Source organism: Salvia hispanica, chromosome 4, assembly GCF_029641045.1.
Source record: "Salvia hispanica isolate PSC_SH4W2 chromosome 4, Shi_PSC_v1, whole genome shotgun sequence".
Taxonomy (NCBI): domain Eukaryota; kingdom Viridiplantae; phylum Streptophyta; class Magnoliopsida; order Lamiales; family Lamiaceae; genus Salvia; species Salvia hispanica.
This window is the reverse complement of record NC_142695.1, coordinates 47,809,957-47,830,557: the sequence shown is the minus strand read 5'-3', so window position 1 is coordinate 47,830,557 and position 20,601 is coordinate 47,809,957. Positions and strand designations below refer to the sequence as shown.

At 35.8% G+C, this 20,601-nt stretch overlaps 3 protein-coding genes across 5 annotated transcripts; 1 reads left to right on the top strand and 2 right to left on the bottom strand.

Moving 5' to 3' along the window:
- Window positions 1-267: 267 nt before the first annotated feature.
- Window positions 268-2,907, bottom strand: LOC148929324 (uncharacterized). Its single transcript, XM_089056797.1, has 5 exons — window positions 2,649-2,907; window positions 2,420-2,484; window positions 791-1,489; window positions 530-589; window positions 268-459 (listed from the first exon to the last, which is right to left on the bottom strand). Exons 1-5 carry the CDS (start codon window positions 2,905-2,907, stop codon window positions 268-270), a joined length of 1,275 nt encoding a protein of 424 aa, XP_088912923.1.
- Window positions 2,908-12,078: 9,171 nt separating this feature from the next.
- Window positions 12,079-15,492, top strand: LOC125193861 (EIN3-binding F-box protein 1-like). Its single transcript, XM_048091786.2, has 2 exons — window positions 12,079-12,376; window positions 12,926-15,492. Exons 1-2 carry the CDS (start codon window positions 12,352-12,354, stop codon window positions 14,824-14,826), a joined length of 1,926 nt encoding a protein of 641 aa, XP_047947743.1. The 5' UTR covers window positions 12,079-12,351; the 3' UTR covers window positions 14,827-15,492.
- Window positions 15,493-16,308: 816 nt separating this feature from the next.
- On the bottom strand, window positions 16,309-20,084 carry LOC125196134 (protein WVD2-like 6). Of its 3 annotated transcripts, none has more exons than XM_048094514.2 (9): window positions 19,880-20,084; window positions 18,984-19,226; window positions 18,594-18,881; window positions 18,433-18,494; window positions 18,164-18,238; window positions 17,950-18,043; window positions 17,802-17,873; window positions 17,622-17,732; window positions 16,309-17,086 (listed from the first exon to the last, which is right to left on the bottom strand). In XM_048094514.2, exons 2-9 carry the CDS (start codon window positions 19,212-19,214, stop codon window positions 16,649-16,651), a joined length of 1,371 nt encoding a protein of 456 aa, XP_047950471.1. In that variant the 5' UTR covers window positions 19,215-19,226; window positions 19,880-20,084; the 3' UTR covers window positions 16,309-16,648. The 3 variants fall into 3 exon arrangements, with proteins under 3 accessions (XP_047950471.1, XP_047950474.1, XP_047950472.1); XM_048094517.2 differs by having other exon boundaries at window positions 18,433-18,491; XM_048094515.2 differs by lacking the exon at window positions 19,880-20,084 and adding an exon at window positions 19,744-19,856.
- Between the last annotated feature and the right edge of the window lie 517 nt (window positions 20,085-20,601).

The window sequence follows — 20,601 nt, the reverse complement described above, 5'->3', positions numbered from 1 at the left end:
TGAACGTACTGCCATTTGTTCAATCCTAGCACTTGCCTGTCAGGGCAAGAATGAGATGAAAACTTCACTATATTGTTTATATACTTCACTTTAAAAGACATATAGTTCACTGGATGTGTATTTTTACATTACTGAAATGGAAAAATAGAGCAAGTTTTACTTCACTCTAACCATGTTTTACTGAAATGGAAAAAAAAGCACTACAAGCATGGATAAACAGACACTTCACTCTAACACTAGAATACTTCACTCTAAGCTTGTTTTACCTCACTTAAATGGAAAAAAAAAGAGCACAATAAGCATTTTATCAATTCTTACAATATCCAGATCGTAAACTACAAATTGGGCCGAAGGATTTTGGTCAGCTTCTTTCAATTCTGATTGAATGTAGTCATCATCATCACCTATCGCCATGAACGCTTCTATTGCAGATGCAATTTGGGCATCCACATTGTCGTCCTATTTTCATAATAAGAAAAGAATATCAAATATAAATACCACAATACACATGTATTAGGTATCTGTATACCTTCAACTGTGTGGTTTGTGATGCTCCTTTAGTTAGATCTGCGCAAAATTCATTTGTCTCCTGCATATAGTGATGTGTATTTAACCATAAATACAAAAACTTAAAAGGTAGATATAAACAACAAGTAAAAAAGTATTATAAATTCGAACACAACATCAGAGAAATGTTTTTAGTTCACCCTGAATCAAATGTCAAGTTTTAAAACAAAACATACCAAAATCAAAATCAAATTGTTTACATCATTCCAACACTTCAACTTACGTCCTTCTTTTCCAAGTTAATTTCAGGCAAAATTGATGTGCCTTCAGCCACTAGTTTTCTCTTTTCATCATAGATTTTCATCATCTTTTCCATTAGATCAATCCACTCTGGATTATCCTCTTGATCGACTTCCATAGCATGTGTCATATTATCAATTGGATTTGCCACAGCTTGGTCGCCTTGAGCAACCTCGACACCCACCATCCTAAGGGCAGTTACAGCTACAATCTTGAAGCAATTGATGTCTTTGCCAGTTGCTGGAGCATTCTTTATAGAGTTCATCATTTTTTTAATAGAAGTTGCAGCCTCCTTTATTGAACTTTTTACTTCATCATTTGAAGGAGCTTCATCATTTGAAGGAGCTTCGGTTGTTGGCAGAGTATTCCCAGGAGCTTCATTAGTTGAAGGAGCTTCGGTTGTTGGCAGAGTATTCCCAGGAGCTTCATCAGTTGGTGGGAGAGTATTCCCAGTGGTAGAAGGGACAGGGGCAGTGACAATGATTGAATAATTATTGACATATAAAGCTTCAATAGAGACCGGGTCAACAATGCTTTCTATGCTTCCTCGGCCTATAACACCACCATTTTTGAATTCCAACTGACCTCTTTCCCTAAGAAGGGTGGCTGTCCAGTTTCGGACAGTGGGAAATCTTTGAACCACCATTCTCGTCCTGTAGACAACCCTGTCAACATAGCAAGCCTGCAAAAAGGTTCAAACATGGATGATAAGCTGGGACGACAAACACTTCACTCTAACAGTAGAATACTTCACTCTAACCATGTTTTAATTCACTGAAATAGAAAAACAAAGCACTACAAGCATGGACAACAAACACTTCACTCTAACACTAGAATACTTCACTCTAATCATGTTTTACTTCACTGAAATAGAAAAACAAAGCACTACAAGCATGGACGACAAACACTTCACTCTAACACTGGAATACTTCACTCTAACCATGTTTTATTTCACTGAAATGGAAAAACAAAGCACTACAAGCATAGATGACAGACACTTCACTCTAACACTGGAATACTTCACTCTAACCATGTTTTACTTCACTGAAATGGAAAAACAAAACCTACAAGCATGGACGACAGACACTTCACTCTAACACTGGAATACTTCACTCTAACCATGTTTTACTTCACTGAAATGGAAAAACAAAGCACTACAAGCATAGACGACAGACACTTCACTCTAACACTGGAATACTTCACTCTAACCATGTTTTACTTCACTGAAATGGAAAAACAAAGCACTACTAGCATAGATGATAGACACTTCACTCTAGCACTGGAATACTTCACTCTAACCATGTTTTACTTCACTGAAATGGAAAAACAAAGCCTACAAGCATGGACGACAGACACTTCACTCTAACAATGGAATACTTCACTCTGACCATGTTTTACTTCACTGAAATGGAAAAACAAAGCACTACAAGCATAGATGACAGACACTTCACTCTAACACTGGAATACTTCACTCTAACCATGTTTTACTTCACTGAAATGGAAAAACAAAGCCTACAAGCATGGACGACAGACACTTCACTCTAACACTAGAATACTTCACTCTAACCATGTTTTACTTCACTATAAGGAGTGCTTAAAATAGAAAACTCACCAATAAGAATGTGATGGGTCCAGTGAATGGAGTGGATTTGTTCTTCTTTTTCCAGCTATCATGTGCTGTGTGATTAGCACATTCAAAACATAGTTGCACCAGTTGTACTTTCTCACATTGGAAATGTTTTCTATATAGTCCAAAATATGTCCATCACAAATCCCATTTTCAGATGGTGAGATCAGCACAGAGTCCAACAGTACAAGAAAAACTTTTTTAAACAACTCACCACTATCTACATCAGTATCAAGCTGGTCTTGCAAATCAGTTGCGGATATTGAATTTATGTCCTTCTTCACAGCTTTTGCAATATTCTGCATATCATCATTTATGTAATACTTCTTTTCAATATTTATCTTACGCTCCCCTCTTGGCAATCCTAAGGTCGCATGCACATCCTCCTCAGTGATGTGCAACGGTTCATCATCAATTAACTTGATTCTTGTGCAGTTGTCTTGATTAAAATTCTCCAGGAGTGAAAATGCCATTTCCGTAGGAATACTTCTGATCTTCAGATGGACAAGCTACCCAAATCCCATCTCTTCCAGCGTAGCTAGTTGTCTTTTGTTCATCTTCTCTATGACATCAACTAGATTTTTAACTCCTACCTTGACAACAAGTTTTGGTCTCCTGATTTTAATATTTTCCAAATCATCTGACACCATTTTTTTCTTTCCTTTAGCCTTACTCTGCTTCTTTGCAGCAGGCTCTTCATTTTCATCATTTAAACCTTTTCTCTTTGAGGCTGGAAGAAATAATACAAAAAAAACTACTTCACTGTACTGTATCACAAACACTTCACTCTAATACTGGAATACTTCACTGTAAGCATGTTTTACTTCACTGAAATGGAAACACAGAGCACTACTAGCATAGATGACAGACACTTCACTCTAGCACTGGAATACTTCACTCTAACCATGTTTTACTTCACTGAAATGGAATTACAGAGCACTACAAGCATAGATGACAGACACTTCACTCTATCACTATCACTGGAATACTTCACTGTAAGCATGTTTTACTTCACTGAAATGGAAAAACAAAGCACTACAAGCATAGATGACATACACTTCACTCTATTACTGGAATACTTCACTGTAAGCATGTTTTACTTCACTGAAATGGAAAAACAGAGCACTACAAGCATAGATGACATGCACTTCACTCTAACACTGGAATACTTCACTCTAACCATGTTTTACTTCACTGAAATGGAAAAACAAAGCACTACAAGCATAGATGACAGACACTTAACTCTAATTTGTGCCATATACATAATATATTTCATTAAGATACTAAATAATTAAATAACTCACCTTGAGGTCTATCATGATACTTCGACCTCTTTTCAGTATAATCGGTAGTATTTTGTTTGGAAGGTTTATCCTCTCTATTCTTCATCCTTTTCTCCGCAACATCTGCTTCATTTGTAGTAGAAGCTGTAGTTTTTTGTTTGGAAGGTCTATCCTCCCGATTCTTCATCCTTTTCTCGACAGCAGCTGCTTCATCCTCCCGATTCTTCATCCTTTTCTCGACAGCAACTGCTTCATTTGCTGAATCTTTATGACCTTTCATTTGTTCTATAGAAATACATAAGATTAGAAGATTCTTTCTTTTTATATGCATATAGAATCAAAAGACTGTAATTATTTCATGAAACCTTTAAGTATGTCGATTGGTACAATCTCAGCTGCAATTTCTGCCAACCTTTTTTCCACTAAAATATCAAGCATAATACAAAAAATTTTACTTCATTGTAGAGCATCACAAACACTTCACTCTAAAACTGGAATACTTCACTGTAAGCATGTTTTACTTCACTGAAATGGAAACACAGAGCACTACTAGCATAGATGACAGACACTTCACTCTAATACTGAAATACTTCACTCTAACCATGTTTTACTTTACTGAAATGGAATTACAGAGCACTACAAGCATAGATGACAGACACTTCACTCTAACACTGGAATACTTCACTCTAACCCTGTTTTACTTCAAACCAATGAAAAAACAGAGCACAATAAGCATAGATCACAAACACTTCACTCTAATAATGTAATACTTCACTAAATGAAAAACAGAGCAGGTAGTTGTTACTCACGATCGGAGTCTACGGTTGTTGTTTTTCTTTTTTTCAGTCGATCAAAACCTACACAAAAAATAGATGTAGTTAACTGTAGTAGTTAACTGTAAGCAGATGTTCATATGTTCAATTTGGATTCCATAATAAATTATTGCACTTGGTGTTTGAATTTGCAGAATTCTCAAAACTAACTTTTATTCTAAAACTAAATCTAAATTAGAATGAGAAATCTAAATCAGAAACTAGTAGAACAACTTACATTTTGAAAAATCTTTCTGATTTGGATTCATTGTTCGACTATGGATGGAGGTGACGACGATTGCAGCGACGATGATGGAAGCGACGGCGATTGCAGGGACGAGAAGACGGCGACGATGGATGGAGGCGACGGGAAGAGCAGTGATGGCGGGATAGATTGAATTCCGTAATGAGAAATTGTTAACCCTAATTTATTAGTGAAATGTCCATTATACCCCCGCCTTGTATAGTGAAGTAAATCTTTGATAGAGTGAACTGATTTCTCCTTCAAATTCAAAAATCACATGTGTTAAAACTAGCCCTTGATTTTCTTAATCTTGTGGCTATGATTTGTTCTCTAGTTATATACTTAATGGGCACTTGCCCCATATCAATGCTCAAAATGAGGTAAATTCTTCAACATCCCATATTATTTATGTATGCAGTGATGGAAGCATGTGGCTTGGCCGGTGCCGAAACCCCCCCTTGCCATGGCTGCCCGTCCCCAGTCCCTACACCTTATGGCCTTAACTAATTGTTAAAACTCTTAAATCTTGTCCCACGTCGACTTAATGTCACTGCTGTGAATTTGGGCGAGGTGTGTCTCAAAGAAGACTTATAATTGGGCTTATACATTTTGTTGGGCTCATTTAGGCCTTGGGCGAGATATATGTTTTAGAGGAGAAGACTTATAATTGGGCTTATACATTTTGTTGGGCTTATTTCGGCTTTGGGCGAGATATGTTTTTGAAGGAGAATGCCATCGCATCTAGTCGAATACAGGTAAAAGTTTATACTACGGAGTATAATATTAAGTTTTACTTTTATAAAATAACTATTCTGATATCAAAACTATAATAGGTAACATATTACCAACTTGAAATTCAAGTCTAGCGTATTATCAGGTTTGTTTCATATTCTAAGTAGTTAATAAATTTATTAAGTAATATAGACATTATTATGAAAATCTTGTTGTTACGAATTAGTATCAGTACTTAAAAAAAAAAATCAAATTCAAGTACTTAATTCAAATAATAATAATATTTTAATTCCAGCACTAAACTCGGCAATATGAATATACCAAAAGTTTTGAGTTAATTTTGAATATCAATAAATTAAGGACAATTAATTACTAGTATTCCATTTACTCGACTTCCAATTCCCAAATCCATTCCAATCTCTTAAATTTGTTGCGTATCATTCAGCGTTTGATGATGATGAATACATAATTTTCAGACAACCAACATCAACCACGTATCTATCGACAGTGAGATAGCAAAGTGAGCCTTCTAACCTCATCAATTGCGAGAGACATTATTAAATATATTTATATAATATTATACTACGATATAAATATTTATTTAATTTAAACGCGTCGATGTGATATGTGGGCAGGAAAACCACTCCTTTAATCTTTTGGACATCAATTTAATATTGTCGGCCAATTTGACATAGAAATGGCCACCATTGGCTTCAATTTTCAACCTCGTATGATATGTAATGTAGGTGTTTAAATAGCATGTAAACATTGCGTGGGACCTCACTTCAATCAACTGCAATTTCTAATATTTCACTATTACTACTAGTAATTATGAATAAAGAAAATATACATATTAAAATAGGATAATGATATAATGAAAACGATATATATAATAAAAATTCAAAATTTTAATCCTATCTACTAATTATTATGGATTATTGCTTATTATGTTTTCAAATTAAAATTCAATAATTTTTATGAATTTATCAACAAAGGGTATATTAGATACTTTCATAATACGGTGAATCATTTAATTATAGAATAATTATGTAATCCCGATTTCGTCGTTCTCTCTCTTCCACTATTCACGTTAATTAAACCATTTCAATTACTCCCCCTCATTCCAACTTTTCGCCTTTTCATCAAAAAATTGCTTGAATTTTGCAGTGTAATTGCGTTAATTCTTTGTTCATGTTGAATTTTGTGTTGAAGCCGTGTTGATTCTATGTTGATTCTAAAATCTGTGTTAATTTTATGAAGATTTTTTGTTGAATTTGTGTTGAATTGATCGTGTTGCTTTTTTGTTGAATTCTGAAATCTGTGTTGATACTTTGCGCTGAAATTTTGTTGATTCTCTTGTTCTGCTGTTGGTGATTTTTCGCGTTGAAATTGCGTTGATTCTTTTGTTATGCTGATGTTGAATATTTTGTTGAAATCGTATTGATTCAAAAATATGTGTTGATTTTTTGTAGATTTTTTGTTGAATTTGTGTTGAATCGATCGTGTTGCTTCTTTGTTGAATTCTGAAATCTGTGTTGATTTTTTGCGCTGAAATTTGGTTCATTCTTTTGTTCTGCTGTTGGTGATTTTTTGCGTTGATTCTTTTGTTCTGCTGATGTTGAATATGTTGTTGAAACCGTATTGATTCTATGTTGATTCTAAAACGTGTAGATTTTTTGTTGAATCGAAGATGAGAATATTTTTAGTTTTGGAAGGTGGGAGAGAAATTAGGAACACAAGAACCGTTCAGAAACTTAGCTTACAAAAATACCCTCTGTTGATAAAATATATGCTCCTGTTGAGATGAAAATTCTACGCAATATTAACCACAAATCTTTTATAATTAATGGTTGGGATTAAAGTTTTGAGTTTGTATTAGATATGCGGTTTGCATTTGATCACATCCATATTAAAATAATTATCCTCTTTGACGGTAAAAATGAGTTTTTATTTGAATAACTATATATAAATATAAAGATACCAATTCTAAAGTTTGGCGAAGGTGATAAACATGTGAGAAATGATATAAACTATAGTATACCTAAATTATAAGTCGGAGGTTGCTATAGTCTGGTCAACTTGTAGCAAAAAAGAAACGTGTTAGTGAAACGGCTAGTCAAAAAGTTGTGAAATACTACTTTTTTATTATTGCATATTCTAACAATTAGATGATCAGACTGTATTTAATTCAAAGTTAACTTTTAGTTCAAAGTAGCTCTAAATAATATTTATCATCGCAATTTATAAATTGATGTATTTATTTTTTTGATAAAAATAAAAAAGCTCAAACCATAAATGATGAGCATAGATTCACGAGTCGGTAAAACCAAGTACAAAAGTTATCTAAGGTAACAAACTCTCTTATTGTCAACAATCAACGGGCCTTAAGACCATCCATAACCCATACTCAATTTTATTACGTCATGCAGTATGTCACAACTTTTAGTATAATTTTATCTCACCACATAAATCTCTACTCATACCATAACTTAACTTTATTTTTCATTTTTTTTATTGTTCAATTTATAAATTTAACATAAATAACTATATAGATAACAAATCACTCCATTAAAATATCTAAAAATAAAAAAAATTAAATTCCTAAAAATTAAATCCTAATTACTTCCTTAATACTTTATTTGGGAGTTGAGCAATCAGAGCTTCACACATTTTCCGGTTATTCTTGGACATCGACGAATATCAGGTGAGCATCGTGGACAACTCATTCATCTTGATAGCGTGTGTGAGGCCGCTCAATTGGTAAGAGTACTTATCAACTAAAGGGAAGGGTTGGATGAGATTTCTGTGCTTGGATCATTCCACTTTATTTTTCTCTTCTTCGCTTTAATTAGTACGTACACGGGATGACTGTTAGTGCTTGGAGACATGGCAAAGTTGACATTTTCCTTTATTAGCGTATTCAGATTGATGGACTTGTCACTGGTTGTAGAGTATTGGTCAGGAAGCGGAGACTTTGGTTCTCTTTTGATCACCACTCAAAATCTTAGACTATCTCCATCCGTGACCCTCACCCAACTCAACCCCAATCAACTTTTTAATAAAATATGCATTTCTCTATCCTCCACATACACAACCCTCACTCAATTCAACCCTCATCAACTTTTTTACTTCCATAAGTGACTCCAACCCAACCCAATTAAATATTTTATTTTTCATATATTTTATATTAATATTTTGATTTATAATTAATTTAAATATATTAAATAATATCTAAAAATTATAATAAAAAATATATGATTCAAATTTAAAACAAAAAATATTAGATATTCAAATAATTGAAGCACGATATAATAATAGATTACACACATTAAAAAATATGATTATCTAAAATATTTACATTTCATATTTATAGTGTACAATTCTAAAACATGTACATAAATAAAGTAGTGATTAATCAATAATTAATATTGAATAAAAATAAATAAACGATAATAATACATTGAGCCAATATAAAATGGACATGTGTCCTTTGCCCCCTCCTCCAACTTTATGGTGGGCCGGATGACAAGACCCCAAATTGGAGGTTGGGTTAGGTTATTTAATTTTTGCTTTATTTTTATTTTTTTCTATTTTATCTTTTGTGTTTGTCCCTCATCTCAAAGTCACCGATAGGGGTGGTCTTAGATACCTCATATATGTATCTCCTCGAAGCTTTAGAATTAGGGCAGTTCCAAATAAGCAACCATATCTCCTCAAACTTGAAGATCATTTTCTCGTCGTTGAAGAAATTCTCCCTCGCTTTTTGGAGAATGTCGACAAAACTATGGTCGCTAGGCACATCTTTCGTGTGTTGATCATGACGTCGGCAAACTTGGCCCAATTTTCTACACTTGACCCGGTGCTTGGCAGGTGTATATAATCATGTCGGGGTGTATGAGATGACTTGCTTGTTGTTTTTCATGGCAACATTATCTTAAAACGTATTATTGATCTCTTAGCTTAGCTGTTGATGATGAGGATTAGATCTTCCAATACGTCGATATAAATGCGCGCCAACAACTTCATCTCATCCAAGATGCATGTACATCTTCAGGCTCTCTCCAATAGCCACCTTATTGTCTTTCCTGCGCTGTGACAATGGTTATCGTTGACTTCATAATTGTCGCTATTCATTCGGACATTTATTAGGTCATCGTTCGCAGTTGAAGAAACATATGCATTATGATATATTAACCACTTGAACTATAAACAAACATATGCATTCTGATATATTAGCCACTTGAACTATAAACAATGACTAATCCTTTGTACTATAACAGAGATTAAATAATTACGCTTGCCCACATGACCCCTTATTTAGGGAATAATTATCATGGCTAAAGTTCTGTAATTCGTTGGCGGATTATAGTTTAATCAAGTTGAGATTTGGTCAATGTTGTTGAGAAAAAGCTCATACCAAAACAATAAATACTTGAATTATTGCAGTATCTAGCATGTACAAATAGTACTAAATTAATTAGGTCCCCTACGTTGCATGAGTTGTCAGATGAGTGGAATGATATTCTCAAGATTATTTTAAATAATAGTAATATAATCATATGTTGAAGAAATTAAATAGTGGAATGCAAATTAATTTTATATTGCTAGCATGTGAATGTATATAGATTCTTGTTGTCCGACGTATAATGGAATGAAATAGTATGGAAACATCTATAAATAGAGGGAGTGTATTAATTCATTGAATGTGCATGAACATGCGATGTTCATGGAATAATTAAATAATTGTAAGCTTACAACAAACTTATACTAATATTTTCAAGTATTGGTACCTCCACTTGGATTCTCTATAATGTATTCTATCTACCAGTCTCTCTTCCACCAATTTGTACACAATTTATTCCTAACCCATGCATCCACTTGCACGAGTCGTGGAGAACTTATCCCTACTTATTTTATTTTTTTATTTATAGTAGTTGCTAAATTTTAGGTTCTAGTATTATAAATGAGCGTTTTCATCTTCTATCTCCAGCATATTCAAAGCAAAAAAATGCAACTAAAAAAAAATTACTATTACCAGAAACAACTCAACAACTGAAGTACACAAAGCTAAGTATTTATACTTCATCAGTTCATAAAAAACAAGTATATTTATTAAAGACACTTATTTTAATATGCAATTGAAGAAATATAAGAGGCAAAAAGAAAAGATGCGTAAATTAGGAGAGAGAGAAAAATGGTAAAAAGTTTCATAAATAGAAATAATAGTGCTCATTCCGTCCATAATTTAAAGAGCACTTTTGACTCGGCATGAGTTTTAAGAAATTGTTTGACATTGTTAAGAAAAGTAAAGGAAGAAAGTGAGAGGAATATAAGACCCATTTAAAGTATTAATTTTATACTTCCTTTGCCCCACAAGAATATGCATTTTTCGTTGTGCATAGTTTTAATGCACAATTGGTAAAGTAAAAGAAAAATAGAAAGAAAAAGTATTTCAACTATCCCACAATAAGAGTTTTGTTTTGTCATTTTGATCAGTTTTACAATAAGAGTCATATTTCACTTTTACTATACATGATATGTAGACTCATATTCAACCAACTTATTTCATTCACATTTTGTTATAAAACTAATATATATATAAATGGACCTATATTCCACTAACTTATTTAACTCACTTTTCATTAAATTTCTTAAAACTCATGCCATAACTAAACATGACTTCTATTCCGGGACGGATGGAGTAATTACAGTATTATTAATGGAGAATGAGTCTCACTTCATAAAGAGAAAAGAGTTTTTAAATTTAGAAAATGCAAGAATATTGTTGTGGACGGACTAAAAAATAAATAATGCATATTTTTTGTGGGATAGAGGGAGAATTGGATTGTGAGTGTAAAAAGTTAGTGAAATATGAGATCCACGTACTAATACTCCCTCCATCCTACAATAAAAATCATGTTTTGTCATTTCGATCTGTCTCACAATAAGAGTCTTCATATTTCACCAACTTATTTCACTTACATTTCAATATAAAACTAATATATATAAGTGGAATAGGTTTCATAAATTTATTCAATCCACTTTTCTTTATATTTCTTAAAATTTATGCTATAAATAGATACAAGTTTTATTTTGGGGCGAGGAGATTAATAGAAGTTAATGGTTCTAAAAATTATGGATAACTGAAGGAGCATTTCATTCATAAAATGTGACGCGAGGTTAGAATAGGAAACTAAGTTGTTATTAGGTGAGAATCGAGAAAAGTATATTTCTCGATTTTTTGGTGTATATATATATATCGGATATTATTGCACATAAAAACATAAAGTAGAATTAAATACTCCTAATTACCATATAATCATGAAAATCGTTGCGTCGGATATGGTATTTTCCCAAAAAGTAAGGTTTTGGGCGATAAAACCAAGAAACACAGAACATAGAAAAAGACTGGTACAATGCATCTGACCCTCTTTCTCTCTCCTTGCCTTGAGAAAAGGAAAGCCCACATTTAATAAAGAAAGATAGAGAGAGAGAGTGTGTGAATAGGGCAGACCCCACCACCAATTGAAACTGAAGATATGCAAATGAATTGATTCAACACCACCACAACTTTTTCTGATGCATATTCATAACCTTACTTGTACCTACACATTTTGCTAAGCTTACCCTTCACAATTTCTCTCTCTCTCTATTCCTCTTTTTGCCCTGTTGCACAGGGTTTCTTCCTTCCATGCTCTCCTTCCTTTGATTTTTTTTTTTGGTTCCTCTCATGCATCCAGCTCTATTCTTGGCCATATTGATTGTGCTTGATCTGCTCGTTTTTGCTCTCGCCAGAGGGTTTTTTGGGCTCACGCTGTCTGGATTTCTGGTTTCCAGTCTTTTCCCATGTCAGAAGTCTTCGATTTCAGTGGTATGATATCCTAATTTATTTAGGTTTTGGGGTAAAGTTGGTTACTTTAGGTCTAATATTCCTTGTTTGCTATCAGATCTTGTGATTTTCTGATATATAATCATACAAAGATGTATCAATTTTAGGATTTTTAAAAGCACATGTATCTTTTATTTAGTCTTGTTAATTTCCTGCAGTATGATCTTGAACTGCTCTGTTTATTCTTTGATCTTGTGATTCTGTTATAGTTTGTAGTGATCTTTGTTGGATTTTGGGTTAATTTTTTTTACTGTTGTGTAAAAGCTAGACTTGAAGCTTAATAGTCCAATCGGCTTTGTGAAATGATGCGTTTAGCTGATATTGGTAAAACACTTTGGCTTGATAGTCATAGCTGGGAATTTGTTGATTGTATGGTTTTTGTTATGTCTAATCTAGTTCATGCCATATTTTTAGTTTATGAGCTTGATATTGATTGATAGCATATAAACTTGCGAATCATTGATTCTTTTGTTATAATTATTGAAAAAACATACCAATATCTTATGTGAGTTTCTATGTCTTCCCTAACAGATGTTGGTGCTTTTCGCTCTGGGAGCTTTCTCCCAAACCCGAAGGACTCAAGTCTATTCTTGTCTCCTGCTAACCTTGTGGATCTTTATCTTTTGCCTCGCAAAAGATCTAGAGTCTGTGCTCCGTTTGTCGTCTCTGAGGAGGCAAAACAGCAGCCATCGATTGAAGTTCTTCCTGATGAGTGTCTCTTCGAGGTTTTCAGACGTCTTCCTGGAGGCAAAGAGAGGAGTGCTTGTGCCTGTGTGTCGAAGCACTGGCTCATGCTTTTAAGTAGCATTACAAGGGACGAAGTATCTGTTCCACAAGTCAATCAATCAAAATCTCAGGAGGTTGATGAGATTAAGGCTGATGAAGAAGAATCTAACGGGTATCTCTCTAGATGCTTGGAGGGGAAAAAGGCAACAGATGTGAGACTTGCTGCAATAGCTGTTGGAACTGCAAGCCGTGGAGGTCTGGGTAAGCTTTCCATCCGGGGAAATGCATCTACTCGGGGGCTGACAAATCTTGGCCTCAAGGCCATATCCCGTGGTTCTCCCTCTCTACGAGCCCTTACTCTTTGGAACCTATCTTCAATTTCTGATGAAGGATTAAGTGACATAGCAAATGGGTGCCGATCTCTTGAGAAAATTGACCTCTGCAATTGCCCTTCACTTACCGACAAAGGTCTAATTGCGATTGCAATGAACTGCCCCAATCTGATGTCAGTTGCAGTGGAATCATGCTCTAACATTGGTAACGAAACTCTTCAAGCTTTGGGCCGCTTCTGCCCCAATCTCAAGTGCGTGAGTATTAAAAACTGCCCACTTGTTGGTGACCAGGGAATTGCCAGTCTATTTACATCAGCTGGTCACAACCTGACAAAGACAAAACTTGAGTCACTCAACATTACAGATGTATCCCTTGCTGTCATTGGACACTATGGGAGAGAAATGACTGATCTTTCACTCGTTGACCTACAAAATGTGAATGAGAGGGGTTTCTGGGTGATGGGTAAAGGTCAAGGTCTACAAAAGTTGAGATCTTTATCTGTAACTGCTTGCCAGGGAGCTTCTGATTTAGGGCTTGGAGCTGTGGGTGAAGGGTGCCCCAATCTTAAGCTGTTTGCTGTCAGAAAATGTCTGCGGATTTCTGACAATGGGGTCGTATCATTTGCCAAAGCTGCTGGTTCACTTGAAAGTCTTCAAATTGAGGAGTGCCACATGATCACCCAACGTGGCTTTTTTGGCATCCTTGCAAACTGCGGTGAGAAGTTGAAGGCTCTTGCACTGGCAAACTGCTTGGGGATTCGTGACATGAACTTTGGATTTCCATTCGCATCTCACTGTGACTCCCTCAGATCATTGACCATCCGCAACTGTCCCGGCTTTGGTGACTCTGGCTTGTGCTTGTTGGCTAAAATCTGCCCCAAATTGACTCACCTTGATCTTAGTGGCCTTGTGAGTGTAACGGATGCTGGCATTGTACCACTTGTTCAGAGCTCAAAGGCTGGTCTAGTGAAGGTCAATCTGAGTAAATGCATCAACCTGTCTGACAATGCTGTCTCGGCCATCTCAAAGCTTCATGGAGAAACTATCGAACTACTAAACCTCGACGGCTGCAGACGTGTCACTGACACAAGCTTGATCGAAATCGCTAGGAATTGCCTGTCGCTCAGCGAATTGGATGTTTCCCAGTCAGGGATAACAGATTACGGAGTTGCAGCCTTGGCAGCAGCCAAGCAGATGAATTTGCAGATACTATCTGTTGCAGGTTGCTCTTTGATATCCGACAAAAGTGTGCCTTATCTGATGGCTTTGGGCAAGACTCTGGTGGGGATGAACATCCAGCGTTGCCCTGGAATCAGCTTTGGCGCCACCAGCAATCTCCTCGATCAACTGTGGAGGTGCGACATACTTTATTGAGGTGAAGAACCATAGCATGATGGGTGATGATCTCTCTTAGTAAAAGCTTTTAAGTATAGTAGTGTTGCTCGTTTTTGGGTCTATTGGGAGGTGTTGAAGATTCTCCAGTCCACAAGCATCGCCTTTTTTTTTCCAGCTAAGGTAGCCAGGTACTACTTTTTTACCGCTTTCTTGATGCCAAGAAAGCTGTTTGCAGGATGGCTTCGTCCCTAATGAGCATAGCCATCCTTTTTACGTACCTGTATGCTTAGCTGAGAGCTCTGCGAGCAGTGGACTATCGACCTTCTGATCCTTCCAACAGTCGTCTCTTAGTGTTGGTTATGCATATATGTGTGTGTGGTGTTGGAGCAGGTGTTTTAGGGTTGCTTCTTTTGGCAGTTGGCGTTTCTTGCGTAGCTTCCTGGGGCTTTGGCCGTGGCAGAAAGCCACGACGACCTATTTTGGTTGTTTTTTCGTTTTCCAAGCCCCGGTTTTGCAGGTTTCTCCTCTGTTTCGTCATGCAGCCTTCCTCTTAATATAATGCTCCCTACTCTCTTTTTGTATGTTGATGAATAAAAGCCCTCTGCGGCTGTGTGTTTCGTCTTCTTAGCTTGTGTTGTTTGTATCAGAAACTCTGTTTTGGGTTCTGTTATTAAACTAGTATAATATATTGTTTGTGTTTTGACATTTCTCCACTTGATTATTGTGCTTACCCGATTTCAAAATAGTATTAGTAGTTACTCCTTTTGTCCCATTAAAAATAAAACCTTTCTTTTTTGTGTTATCTTATTAAAGTTAAACATCTTTTAAAATAGAAATAATATTATTTTTACTTTTCGATCTTTCTTATTTTATTCTCTAATTGTTAACTCACGAAACACAATATATAATTCCGTGCTGGAGAGTATGATCATCCACAATAGTGAACTAGTGCCCACCCTAACCACCAGCTAGCGGCTTGGGTGTGGCGCTAGCCCACTATTGTGTGCAGCGAACGGGATGGACAAGGGGTTGAGCGTGGACACCGGGCGTTAGCCGATCGTTCGCCAATCGCTCGCCGTTAATTAATAAATGTTTAATCGGTCGCGGATAATAAATATTCCATTTCTATCGAGACAGAGGGATTACTATTTCGATACCTATGTTGATTGCTCAATGTTGTACGTTACCGTATTACTACACTATGATACTTCTTCCGTTCTTTGCTAATAGATATGCTTCTTTTCAACACGGAGACTAAAAATATTGTGTTAATGAATAATGAATAAAGTAAGAGAGATGAAAAGGGAATAAAGTAAGAGATTATTTTTTTTCTAAAAAAAGAAATGACTTAATTATCTTAAAACTTTTCAAAATAGAAAAATGACTCAATTAAAATATAGCGAAAAAAAGTAGTACATAATTTGCAAACTTGAGTATTGCACAAGTAAATGAATTATATCAGAGTTGCAAGAGAAATTAAGCTCTACTAATATGTCAAAAGTCAAGTGTAAAGGAGAGGAATGAAAACAAGAAAGAAATTAGGATAACTTGTGTTTATATCAACAATGGAAAAGCAAGAGAGAGGCTGTTTTCGAGATGGAATCCATTCCAACACCCCAAAATTTTCACTGACTCGGGTGACAATCATGCCCTAAACCATAAATTAGGATAACAAATTCTCCACACTCAGCAAACACATAACAAAAACATATCAAACAACCAAACTTCATTGCTGACTTAGGGGTAATAAAATGAGACACCGGCACCCCTTACACTCTACTCCCATGCCTTGCTCCAATATAGACTATCGTCGTCGTTTTCAGAAAAGATGCATAGCCTGCATTGGAGCTATTCTTTCACCTCATACTGCAATCGGCTCGTGCACCAAACTATCTTGTTCTTGTGATTCCAGAGCAGCTTCGTTGTTCTCCATGCACATCTCACTCCCATTTGCCTCAGCACCAGTCTCGCCCTCCTGTTTCTGTGCAGATGCAGCTTCACTCATATCGCGTCTGGATTCTGCTGCTTCTTTGGAAGCCGGGGTCTTCTGAGCTATAGCCTTCTTCCTTTCACCGGACAAGGTGGAGGTCTCGGAGGGCAACCTAGGAAGCGATTTTCGTAGTGGCTTCTTGACAAGGGCAACGGGAGGTGGCGTCTTGGCAACATTACCTTTCGAAAATTTCACATCCAAGCTCATCCTACTTGGGCGAGCAATGGGGGCATCATTTTCTTCCAATTCGGCCGTAGATGAAGTCTTCTTTCGACCAAGCTTGGGAGATTTGGCTCTTGTAGTAGGTATCTACATAGATTGTTTACAACAAGGCGTTAGTATGAATTATTTTACTAATGGAACCCCTCGTTTTCATTGTTGATCATTCTTGAATCTTGATAGTAAAGGACATTATTTGGTGATTCAGTTCTGAGAAGCGTTGCAGGGGGGAGTGGCTGAGTGGTCAAAAACGACAGACTGTCTGACTGCGGTCATCAGACTAAACTATTTGAGACCTCTGTCAATTTCCATAGCATGTATAAACTACTGAGAGCATGATCTTGTTCAATGTGTAAAGCATTTTCTACGCAATCAAGCCAAACATGAATAAGCAGCTAGGCATTACACTAGTGAGAAGACTCCTCACAACGAACGTTTACCCCAGCCATTATATTTGTGTACATCAAAACAATTGATTTCAGCATTGAAGAGACAACTTTGCAAGAGAGTGAAAATTTCTTGCATAAAATAGTTTGGTCATGATTACCTTAAACAAAACAAAATCAGAAAGTATTTATAAAGATGGGAACTTCAACCATATATGAAAATCAATTAATCAAGTTACCTTCTTCAGTTCCAACTTTGGAGGTGCAGGTTCCTGATAGAAGCTTGGCATCGGTGTTGCTTTGAAACCCAATTTCTTTCTTAACATTTTAATCTCGGCTTCCTGAGATTCCTGTGCAAAGAAGGGAAAAGAAAATTCAAACCAACCACCTAAATGTTAAACTCAATATTCAAACCAAACCTTAGTCTTGGCTTGCAAATTGTTCTTCTCCATTTCCTTTGCATGAATTTTTTCCTCGAGTTTTGTGTAGAACTGCCAAACAAATTACAGTGAAATCTATGAACCCTGACCATGTGAGGAAGACTGGAAAGTCTGTACGCTAACTAACCTCTCTTCTTTTCTCAGCCCTCTCATCACACTTAAAATTGAAATCGTACGCAGGAAGAGTACCCAGTTTGCGGGGCTTGCCATCATCAGAAGGACTACAACATATCAATTAAGGATAAGACATTCACAAGTTGGATATAGTTTTTAAGAACAAAATGATATACTTGCAACTTCAGTATCATAGAGTTATTGAGCTATATCAAAGAAAAGGATACAGAGAAGACTCGGAATTTTCTTCAGCTTTATTAGCAGGGCCTTTCTTAACAACCTTTGCCTTTGTCTCCTCCTCCCTGAATTGAGGAAACAGTCCATGTCATTGAACCAATAAGAAATGTACAACCTTCAAGAATAATACTATGTATAAATACAAGAAAGGAACTCAAAGATCTTTATCTAAATATGTGTCCTAGGGACCTTGCGTTTCCCAACTAGGGAGTCAAATTCTCAATTTTAAGTCATATAGGAAATATAAAAAACAACATACGTGGGATCCTCTGGCAGAGTTTCACTAGTGGAAGACGTCATTGCAACAGGATGTCGTTGCTGCTGCAGGAGATTATGAAGGAATTATGTTCTAAAAACTGAATAATCATGAAGAAAATGTACATTAATAGGTAATTCATGCAGATGTAAACACAACTATACCTTAGAAACAGTTTGAACATTCGTTGCTTTCAAACTATCAGAAGCTTCCCTCTCATTGAATGATTTAGCTTTTGTTTTAAGAGCAGGAGTCTTTCCACGTACTGATTCTGAAGAAATGGTACCATTTGAAGCAACAGAAGATTTAGGCACTTTTTTCCCATCTATGCTCTTACTCAAACCTGCCAACGAGACCGGTTTCGGGCTTAAAGATTTACCACTCTTTGCCTTCCCTGTGACCTTTTGCGGTTTCAAATTCTTAGGATCACTAGACCCTTTAACCCCAGGCGCCTACACACATGCAACAAAAAAGAAAAGAGAGAGTCATATTTTGGAGTTCCAAAACATATTAGTGAAGCTGTGCAGCTGGATAACAACTCTGGAATATCATACCTCAGCTGTGACAGTAGAGTGGCATTCTGGTTGCATAACAGGTTCTTGAATGATTTCTTTGTCAGAGACTGAAAAATGATCTTCCAGCTTCACAGCCTCTTCAAGATTAACACTTATTTCTTCAATCCCCAAGTTCCCATTGGATGTCCCAATTACATTTTCAGAGATTACGAGTGGCTCGTGAAGACCATTCTCCAACTCCGCCCCACACACAGGATTAGCTGCCATCATAAGCCTATTTACCTAAAAAAATCATATCACACCCCGTCAGATGAGGCAGCAAGCGTGCATCAAACCATTCACTTGAAATTGCAACCGCGTAGAAATCCTCTACAAATAAGATAGCATTCGTACACACAGATGATGCTAGCAACCAAGTATTCAAATGAGAAACACAAGCAACATATATAGAGCTAATCTGTAATAAAGTTGAATCTCCACCAAAGATGGTTACATTAAGTCTTAAAAGATACTAACAAGTCTTCAGCTCAACATTCCCAACCCCCATCGATGCTCCGATCTCCATTATCTCTCATAGCAAAAACCACCAAACTAAATTAAAAAAAAAAAAACACTATCTTGAACCAAGAAACAACAATAATGCACAAGGAATATCATCATAAATGATTCAGAAAAACAAACCCAACAAGAATAAGAGTCTTAGCAACAAAACCAGAGGAAAAAGACAAAAACCAGAAGACAAAAGGGACTTTAAAACATAGTCTCACACTAGATCTCCAAAACCCTCCAAAGATCTAACCTTTACCAGTTGCAAGATTCAGATGCAGAACCCATTTTCCAGTTTTCAAGCAAGAGATTACTACTCATCACACATCTAAACATTCTCACATCTCGACACAGTAACAATGAGATGTAATGCTTGAAAAAGGCCTTACCTTTTAGAGCATTTGAAGTGAGTAAATCAGTATAATATTGTAAAGATCTGGTGAGATTGTTAAATGGGACGGGGCTGCTCAGGAATTCCTGTATCAACTTTGAAATGATCTTCAAGTTTTAGTGTGCTCTCTCTTTCACTCTCTCTCTATCTCTTCTCTGTCTTTTTTCTTCTTTTTTTAATTAAATTTTCTCCTCTTTTCATCTCTGATGTAAAAGGGGGAGTATTATTTATTTATTTTACTATTTGAAATTGAAAATTTAGAAGGCCTCTCTCTCTCTCTCTCTCAGCGGCAAGTTGTGTCTGCTTCTGTAGATTTTGGTATGTGCCAGCTCTGCTTCTCCAGATAAGGAAATAAGAATATACGATTAATTAAGTATACAAATGTATTAGTACAAATTAATAAGAATAATAAAAATAAAGAGTCACATATTATATAATTTGCTATTATGTTAATCAGTTTATTTTAAAGCTTTTACTTACATCGGCGTATACTAAATAATTCGAATTATATTGTATATACGTTTAAAGTCTATACTTAAAAATGTACGATTAAGGAAAAAATAATAAGTTGGCACATAACTGTGATATGAATAATTAGTAATCAATAGTATACGTATTTATGGTACAACCCGTGACACGTTTAAAACATATAGTAGTAGAACATAAAAATAAATGCATCAAGGAAAATGTGACAATTTTGATTACGATAACAGATACTCT

Bases quoted from the DNA above. Each gene is read 5' to 3' on its own strand.
- LOC125193861 (XM_048091786.2), top strand. From the start codon at position 12,352: ATGTCAGAAGTCTTCGATTTCAGTG. The intron at 12,377-12,925 runs GTATGATATCCT...CTTCCCTAACAG, and splicing joins AGAAGTCTTCGATTTCAGTG to ATGTTGGTGCTTTTCGCTCT.
- LOC125196134 (XM_048094514.2), bottom strand. From the start codon at position 19,214: ATGATGGCAGCTAATCCTGTGTGTGGGGCGGAGTTGGAGAATGGTCTT. The intron at 18,044-18,163 runs GTATCCTTTTCT...GATATGTTGTAG, and splicing joins GAAAATTCCGAGTCTTCTCT to TCCTTCTGATGATGGCAAGC. The intron at 17,733-17,801 runs GTTTGGTTTGAA...TTCTTTGCACAG, and splicing joins ATTTGCAAGCCAAGACTAAG to GAATCTCAGGAAGCCGAGAT.
- LOC148929324 (XM_089056797.1), bottom strand. From the start codon at position 2,907: ATGGCATTTTCACTCCTGGAGAATTTTAATCAAGACAACTGCACAAGA. The intron at 2,485-2,648 runs GTGAGTTGTTTA...CTAATCACACAG, and splicing joins TGATACTGATGTAGATAGTG to CACATGATAGCTGGAAAAAG. The intron at 590-790 runs GTAAGTTGAAGT...CACTATATGCAG, and splicing joins TTAACTTGGAAAAGAAGGAC to GAGACAAATGAATTTTGCGC.